An 8950-nucleotide genomic window follows, 5' to 3' on the forward strand; every position below is an offset into this window, starting at 1 on the left:
CAGTTCCAAGTTCTTTTTGGTCTCTGTTGACATTGGACATGAACACAGACAAAAACATCCATACACATTAAATAAAGGGTTTTAAAACCCAAAAACTAAAAATAAAGTAAAAATATATTTCATTTTATGTAGATAATGTTTTACCTGCATGTTTGTACATGACCCCATGCTTGTCTGGTGCCCTTGGAAGTCAGAAGAGCATGTCAGCTTCCCTGGAAGTGAACTTATTAATGTTTGTGGGTGCTGGGATTCAAACCTGGGTCCTCTGCAAGAGCAAGTGTCTTTAACCAATGTTGTTATTCTTTTTTGTTTGTTTGTTTTGGTGTTTGCCATCTCAAAAAACAAATAATTGAAAAGTATAGCCACAGTTTTTCCTCCTCTTTCTTTTTTCCGGACCCCGATGTAGCACAGAAAATGTCCTGTGTCACACATACATCAGCATCTCCTGCTGAGAATGGATCTTTCCAGATGCACAGTCTTGTTTTCACTCTCCCTGAATTGAGGTCTCAGACGTCCACTCAGGAAGCTGAGGGCTGAACTGGGGTAGGGGATGAGTGCAGCACTGCCATGCTAGACAACCAGGTAGGTGGGCCAGATTGAAAGAGGCTGGGTCGTGTTTTCCTCCACAGGAAGTGTGTCTGAGCTAAAGGATAGAAACAGGAAAGGAATGGGGACACTGAAGAAAGGGGGTCTCTCACCTGCACTGTGGCCAGGGCTTGTGTGTATAAGCACCAGCCGGAGGAATTCTCTATGGGTCAAAGGCTGTTTTCTGTTCATGGGAAATGAGAGACACTGATCTTGGTGAGGGACAGTACAGAAAAGCATTATAAACAGGGACAAAGGCTGAAGTGACGCAGAGATCAGTGAGTTTAGCAGACCCCCAGGGTCCAGGATGATGTGGTCTCTGGTCAGCACCAATGCTTGTGAAGTAGGTCATGAATGAGCTTCAGATTTCACCGCATCCCTAACTTCTGCCATTTCAGGATGGCGCGTTTGATACAAACAGTTCCTTGAACCATCCAGGACCCCATGAGGATGTGCTGGGTGGGGATTCAGGAGTGTGGTCAGTCATCCCTGGGACTGGAAGGTAGTAGTTGAAAAGGAAAGCTGTGGGCTGTAGAAATGGTTAAGAGCACTAGCTGCTCTTGCAGAAGGATCCAGGTTTGCTTGGAACACCCAGATGGCAGCCGGAAATCATCTCTAACTCAGTTTCCGGGGCAACACCCTCTTTGTAGCTAAAAACAAACAAACAAACAAACAAGCAAACAAACAAACAAACAGAGAAGGCTCTCTATAGGTTTCCTAAAGGATGATTTGAACTTTGTAGACCAAGAAATTTATGGCCCTCCTATCCTAGGCTCCCAAGTAGTTAGTACTACAAGCTGATACCATCTAGCCTGCTATCCCACCATATGTCTCTCTCCTTCCTTTCTTCCTTCTTTCTTTCCTGACTCTTCCTCCTCCTTCCCCCTTCTCCCCCCTCCCACATCATATCTCTGGTTTCACATCTTGTCAATTTGACAATCAGCCTTAACCATTACATCTGTAATATTGAATAAGAAATGAATGGATGTTGGGTAATTACTTACATTTGTAGACGCCATCCTGTTCTATCAATAAGTGATCGAAACTGCAGGGGCTGGACTCGTGGACACTGCAGCAGACTTTATGGAATAAAGTAGCAGGTGGTGTTGTCAAGAATCCCAACAGTTTTGATGCTGTGGCAGTAGATTTGAGAGCTAGATGCAAGTCTAGCCTAGATAGTGAGACCCAGTTTCAAAAAAATCAAAGAACCAAGACCCTACTACCCTGTCTTTCATCCCAGCACTCGGGAGGCAGAGACAGGCAGACGTCTGTGAATTAGAGATAGCCTGATCTACAAGAGTTAGTTCCAGGACAGGCTCCAAAACTACAGAGAAACAAAAAACCAACAAATAAAAACCGCCATGACATAAATAACAAACCCCAATTCAAGATCTTTGATTGGCTACCACCTATAAGCTCATCAGTTTCAAAGCAGAAGGGAAGCTCTCACTCAAAACATAACCAACTAATCATTTGCTGGGTGGTGGTGGTGCACACCTTTAATACTTGCACTAGGAAGTCAGAGACTGGGAGAACTCTGACTTCCAAGTCAGTATTCTTTACATACTGAGTTCCAGGATGGCCAGGGTTATATAGAGGCCATGACAAAAAAAAATTTCAAAACTCTGCAGTGGTCATTCAAAAGACTGAAGTAGAATTGCTGTAGCCTTCTGTCCTTGTGTCAGAAAGAGAATACAACCTTGGTTTCCCTAGAAAGTAGAGGAAAGTTACAGACACTTTAAGCTCAGCGGACATCCCTTGGAAGATGAAACCACGGGGCTCATGAACAGAGAGCATCATGACTCCTTTGGGAAGCGAATTATGTCCAAGCCTTGAAAGCTCTGGAGAGTGCCAGCTGCAGCAATTTGGAGTGTTGGAGGGAAGCAAGGCAAGGAATGTATCCCTGGCACTATAGTGGCCACTACTTGGTACCTTTTCAGATTTGGCCCCATAGGGATGGTCCCCAGGCATGAGTCTCTTGCCCATGAACCTACTGGTTCATTCACAACACAAGTGAATGTTAATGAGAGCAGGACTCAGAGAGACAGGCTGTAATATAGGAAGGAAGCTGAGGCAGGAGGATCGCAAGTTCAAGGCCTGCCTGGAATATGGAATAAGTTCTGGAGCACTCTCAACAGAAAGCTGAAGAGACTCCAGTTATAGCCTTTATTTGAAAGGAGTGCACCACTGTGCCTGGCTAACAACTATAAGATGGCTCAGTGGTTAAGGGAGCTTGTGTTCTTGCAGAGGACCAGGATTTGATTCCCAGCACCCACTCAGAAGCTCACAACCACATGTAACTTCAGTTCGAGGGAATGACACCCTTTTCTGATTTCGCAGGTACTGCATGGACATGGTACACGACAAGCAGGTAAAACACTCAAGTGCAGTGAACATACTTTTCAGAAACAGATACACACCATCTTTAGAACACATCAGAATTTATTAAATAACAATGAATCTGCATACTACAACAATTTTGTTGTCTACAATTCACTAAGTACTATGATGTCACTTGAGAATCATAGCCACTAAAAATCCAAAAATTGTTCCAAGCTTAATCGCGCATTACACTTCAGACAATGAAATGCAGGCTACAGTGTAGCTAAGGGTGAAGAATTGAAGATGCCAGGCTTGGTGGGGCAGGCCTTACTTCCAGCACTGAGAGGCAGAGGCAGGCCATGGTTTTCTGTAACTTGAGTGCAGCCTGGTTGCATACCAGGTTACAGGGCTACCAAAAAAGACAATCTCAAACACCAATGGCTACAAAATTAAAGAGGCAGGCTGTCGATGTAGCTTGGTGAGTAGAATGTAGATTGCTTGCCTGGTAAGCAGAAAGCTATAAGTTCAGGCCACGGAATTGGTTTACTAGGTAGACACTGACAACCAAGATCAATTCTAGGTCCCTATACAACTAACTCATAAAAATTGGTTCAAACCCTCAAACACATCAACACTAACCATTGTACATGTAAACACACACTATGGAAATGAAAAATTATGGGTTTCTTCCCCCCCCCCCCGGGAAAAAAAAAACCTACTAGGGTTAACATCTACTTGCCTTGCTTCCATTCATAAACTTATAGGTGACAGTTTCTTAGGAGTGTAAATACATGATTTACCATGTATGTCACAGTAATGCTGTGTGGCGGTTGACTCATAGACAAGACAGTCATCCAGCCTCAGCAGTACAAACCAATTGTTAAATTCTTTTATGTCTATATGTTATAAGGAATTTTTCCTACATGTGTGTCTATGCACCACATGTATGTCTCATGCCCCGGTGGCCAGAAGAAGGCATCTGACCTCTATAACTAGAGTTATGAATGATTCCCACATCAGAGGCATGTGGGAAATCAAACCAGGTTCTCTGCAAGAACAGCAAGTGCTCTAAGCGGATGAGCCAACTCTCCAGCCCCCACAACAGCTGCTATATAAAAAGTTACTATTTTATATAGCAAGGCACAGCCACAGAATCGATTAAAAGACAGATAACCAGGTCTGGCGGTACAAGCCTATTCTCAGCACTAAGAAGGTAAAGGCAGGACAACCCAAAGTCATAGGACTGTATTAGATTAAAGGTAGAAAACAGGTTAATCCTCCAGGGAGAACTAACTGATGGTTGCAGTCTCAAGCCATGTGCTATGTATTTTCTCTGACAACTGTGTATTGCCTTTTCCTCCCAAGTGTCCACAGGAGAGCTTGATATGTGCAGCAAGCTTAATATGTGCTTGATATGCCCAACAAGTTCCAGCACATCATGTGCACATCACAACACACATCCTTCAAAGCTGGAAGACAATGCACTGGTTGTTCAACAGTTCTCCCCTTATCTATACACTCAAAACAAGGCTGGACAACCACCTCAAAGTTCTGGTGACAGATCATCACACCTAGGCATGATGACTACCGTTGACCCTTCAGATCTTAAGGTTATCTCGTGATCTCTCAACTCCCTCAAGAAATTCCCTGAGAAATGGTTTCCAGAGAAGTTAAACGAGTGTAGCTGCCAAGGTTTTTCCCTTCTCTCCTGGCGATTCGCAGGGCCGTGTGACCTCCGGCTCCCTGGAGACTCTGCACTAGCTCTGACTTGAGAAGATAACCTAGCAAGAACCTGGTTCTCTTTGTTATGGTGATTCCACTTGTATTCAAGGTCTTAGCAGTGGGCCGATAGCCTGCCTCCCCTAGCTGACCCTGCTGGAGGGGCCGGGAAGCTTTAATCTTCTTCTCCTGCTCCTGGATGGGAGGAGGCCTTGCGTTTTCATCCTTCTAGCCCACTGGTATAAATACTTGACTTGAGTTTAATAAAGTTGCCATTTACTCTGGTAAATGAGCAAAGGTCTCTTTTGTGTGTGTGTCTCTTTTCCAACGCTCAGGACAATCGTCCATTCTCGTGGGCCCGAGTTCGGGAAAGCGCGCAGCCTGAACCGGGTGTGGGTATCCATTGGGAAGAGCAGACTCTTACAAACGAGATAAGCTGGGTACAGTCCCTCAAGAAGGACAGGATGGCACCAAAGTGGCCGTCCAGCAAATGACAGGATTCCAAGTCCAGAGTTAGCAAAGTAGACGCAGATTTTCGCAGCACAGTTTGCAGGGTCTCTAGGCTAACATGAGTCAGTTTGACCCTTTTCAAACTCAGATGTTTTAGCTTGCATGTGCACGGGAATTCAGCCATATGGGCCCAGTCTGAGTTTGAGAGCAAGCAGTTAGTCAGAGACAGGGTCTCTAAGGGAGTCTTTAGCCACCTACAAAAAAAAAAAAAAAAACAAAAAAAAAACAAGAAGACAGTTTTGGGAACATGCATGTGGTCCAAGATCCTTTTAATCACACGATAAAAGCCAGTAGCCACCATGCGCCATGACAGAGTCTGCTCATTCTAACCTGTACTGAGGCATTTCACCATCATGGTAGGATCAGCTCAACCCAAGACTGCAATTCCAGTTCACATAGGGAGGACCAAGGCAGGCAGGATCTGCCTATGGGTTCACAGACCTGCCTCTTCACAGAGCATCACCATGACCCCGATTCTCAACTCTGACTTCACGCTTCTCATCTCCTCACCCTCTGAGGTCCAAACAAAGCTGGGTACGGTGGTCCACACCTGTGCTACTCCTAGGGTGCTGAGACAAGAGGAGGGTTCGGGAGAGTACCGGCCAACCCTGTTCCCCATCTGGACCACATACACCTCATCTCCAAACCCAGCCTGTCCTAGATAGAGAGCTGGAAGCAAGCTGAGCGTGCTCAATGTACAGTGCTCCCCACTACACGGCCTTCCTCCTTTTCCTTTTTCCTGTTCCCCTTAGACACTTGCTAAGAAAGAAATCAGACCCCATCCTTACTAGATCTCATCCCTGAGAGGCTTCCTAGCATGGATTCTCTTTCTAAACCACCAAACCCAGCTAGGCCCTACTCCTTTGGATTATTACCTATGTGAGACCCTGCTCCAGAACAGCAGATGTAGAACAATGCCCTGATAGTCTCATGCTCTGACAAGGTTAATCTACCAGGGCTATAGAGAGCAGGTGGTCGCTAATGTCTAAAGGAAGAAGGCTTTGCCTGACACCCCTCCTTACCAGAAGAGCTGGTCTAGGTGATCCTCTAGGAAGAAGACATTATCCAGAATCAGGGCCTGGAGGTGCTTCAGTTTGAGAAACTTCAAGGTGAAGTGAGTCATAAACAGCTGCTTCTCCACTGGCGTGAGACAGGCAAACAGCCAGAAGCAGTAGAGGAGGAGACTGCGCAGGTGCCTCATTCGACCCAGGTAAGGGGACAAGTTAAGCAGACAGGTAAGATCATTCATGTTATACAAACCCAGGTGCTGAACACAGTTCAAGTCCAATGTCTCCAAGACATCTTTGTGATAATAAGTGGCCACGGACCAGATCTCTAGCTTGTTACAGCACAGACTCAGACCTTCTTTCTGAGCCACCCACTTAATGACAAAGTACTCCAAGGAATTTAATGGGCGTTCCTGCAGGACCAGGTTTATAGCCACCTTCACCCGTGGCTTCACCTCCTTTTCTGAAAGACCCACCACTGTTTGGTTCTCACTCCAGTCAGGAGCCTTGAACACAGACCACTGGTCCCACATCCTCAAAGGCAGAATCCGTAGATCCAGCATTTTCAGTCTGCACCTCCTGGGGTAGAGCAGGGAAGAGCATCAGCATGGAGGCATTAACCACTGCCCTCTTCCCACAGCTTCTCCTTAAGTCCAGCCAGTCCACTCTAGTGTCTGTGGGAGCAGTGACTGGGTCCTTCAGTCTCTGCTGATTCATGAGTCCTGCATAAGCAACAGCCCTTTCCCAGAGGGCTCAGCGATGGAGTTCTCCAAGTTGGTCCCCCCAAAACCTCCACCCCATTCTATGTCCACTCTCTCACCTGATTCTACCTGTCCCCAGCTGTCTCTGTTTTTTAATTCCCAAGGCCTTCCTTCAGGGCATCAGGGTGTACTCACCTGTGAGGAACCTCCTGGCACAGCATGCCATCAAGCCCAAACAGGATAGTCTCTAAGATTGTCCTGTAGGAATCATCCCTCCTGATCATGGCTCCCAGTGGGAGGCAGGGGAAGGGCCAGGCCTGCACCATTGCCTTCACAATGCTAGTTTTTCTCTTTCTTCAGGCCTTTTTGAACAGTGATGGGAAAAAAAAAAACTGAGGGTATATTGTCCAGATTAGAGATTGCCACGGTCTTGTTCCTCAGGAGGCTGTTCTCCGCCAGCTCCTGGAGTGTGAGTGGGGGCTTCAAGCTCATCCTGATGAATCTTCAGTAAGAAGGTTCCTGGAGCAACATTAGAAAGATACTCTTTCAGTCAGGTGGTGGTGGCACACACCTCCTTTAATCGCAACACTCAGGAAGCAGAGACAGACAGATATTTTGAGACCATCCTGGTTTACAGAGCCAGTTCCAGGACAAGTTCCAAAGCTACAGAGAAACCCTGCCTTGAAATACCAAAAAAAAAAAAGAAAGAAACCCATCCTATCAAATGAGTGCTGAGACACTATTCTCATCCATGAGGGGAGCCAACCCAGGGACAGTCACTGCTCTGAAAGTGGCAGAGACTTCAATTTAGCTCACTCCACTCAATGCTCCAATGGACCACACAGCCTTCGAACTTGCTGCTGGTCCCAGGAGAATGGTCTCTCAAGCATCCATGGCCACAGCTCATCTCATTACTACCCATTTCCAGGTTGTGCACTGAATTTCATGTCCAGTGGGAAGTGAGTCCTGCACGTCTTAGAAGCTAAACTGGAGCTTCAGGGAAATGTGTGTCATTCAATACCCTTGTCGGCCAGGAGTGCTGGCATGCAGGTGCCATCCCTGAAGTCAGGAGGCAGGGAAGAGGGGGGTAGCAATAACTTAGAAGGAAGGCGTGGTACTAACTGAGAGTTGTGACAGGCCTGTCAGCCCTTGGAAGGCAGAAGGATCAAGGGTTTGAGGCCATCCCCAGCTACATAGAAAATAGGACGTTAGCTCAGTTTACATCAGATCCAGTCTTAAATAAAAAATATCAGCCAGGGCTGGGAGGTGGTGTCACACATCTTTAATCCATGCCCTTGGGAGGGCAGAGGCAGGTGGATCTCTGTGAGTTTGAAGCCAGCCTGATCTACAGAGAGAGTTCTAACACAGGCTCTAAAGCTGTACAAAGAAATCCTGTCTCAAAACAAACAAACAAACAAACAAAAAACTTCCTTATCTCAAATCCTAAACATAAAGCATTATAAATCCATACTCTGTTTCAGGGAACATTCACCTTCCCTGGTGCCTATGCTCAGACACCCTGGGGGCTGCTGGCAATGAATGATGCAGGCTGAGAACTCCTTACTTCAATGGCATCAGTATCCTAAAATGCAACTACCGCATCCACACTGGCAGTTGGATGTCAGCATCAGAATTTTTGCTTCTGTTTTGAAGCAAGGCCTTCCTATGCAGCCTTGGCTGGCCTCAACTCACTATTTAGGCTGGACAGCTGGCTCAGTGTAGAAGAGAACATGTTGTTCTTCTAGAGGGTCTGGGCTCAGCTTCCCAGCACCACCTGGTGCCTCACCCCATCCATAATTCCAGTTATGAAGTTCTGATGCCCACTTCAGAGCACCAAACACGCATGAGCCGCATATAAACACACGCATGCAGGCAAAACACTCATGCATAAAATGAATGTCTTTAAAAAAAAAACTTAATGTGTAGACCAGGCTGGCCTCCAATTCACACAGACCTATCTGGCTCTCTGCCTGAGTGCTGAGATTTAAGGTGTGTCACCACCACCACCGGACTCCAACTAGTATGTTAAATGCCAAGGATTGAATTTCTGTGGAGCAAAATGTTTCTTGAAAGTCCAGAGTGAAGCTTCACACCCTCACCCAAACA

At 46.2% G+C, this 8950-nt stretch overlaps 1 protein-coding gene across 1 annotated transcript; it reads right to left on the reverse strand.

The window, feature by feature from the left end:
- Nucleotides 1-2223: 2223 nt before the first annotated feature.
- On the reverse strand, nucleotides 2224-6719 carry LOC125397022 (preferentially expressed antigen in melanoma-like protein 1). The gene is made up of 3 exons (XM_087895868.1): nucleotides 6159-6719; nucleotides 5055-5330; nucleotides 2224-2575 (listed from the first exon to the last, which is right to left on the reverse strand). Exons 1-3 carry the CDS (start codon nucleotides 6704-6706, stop codon nucleotides 2224-2226), a joined length of 1176 nt encoding a protein of 391 aa, XP_087751994.1. The 5' UTR covers nucleotides 6707-6719.
- Nucleotides 6720-8950: the final 2231 nt, after the last annotated feature.

The sequence above is a fragment of the Myodes glareolus genome, chromosome 12 (genome assembly GCF_982192425.1).
Source record: "Myodes glareolus chromosome 12, mMyoGla1.1, whole genome shotgun sequence".
Taxonomy (NCBI): Eukaryota; Metazoa; Chordata; class Mammalia; order Rodentia; family Cricetidae; genus Myodes; species Myodes glareolus.

Coding starts and splice junctions, on each gene's coding strand:
- LOC125397022 (XM_087895868.1), bottom strand. CDS start 6,706: ATGCTGGATCTACGGATTCTGCCTTTGAGGATGTGGGACCAGTGGTCT. Junction 5,331..6,158: donor CACCTAGACCAGCTCTTCTG/GTAAGGAGGGGT, acceptor TTTTTTTTGTAG/GTGGCTAAAGACTCCCTTAG. Junction 2,576..5,054: donor GACTGTACCCAGCTTATCTC/GTTTGTAAGAGT, acceptor ATGAACCAGTAG/GTTCATGGGCAAGAGACTCA.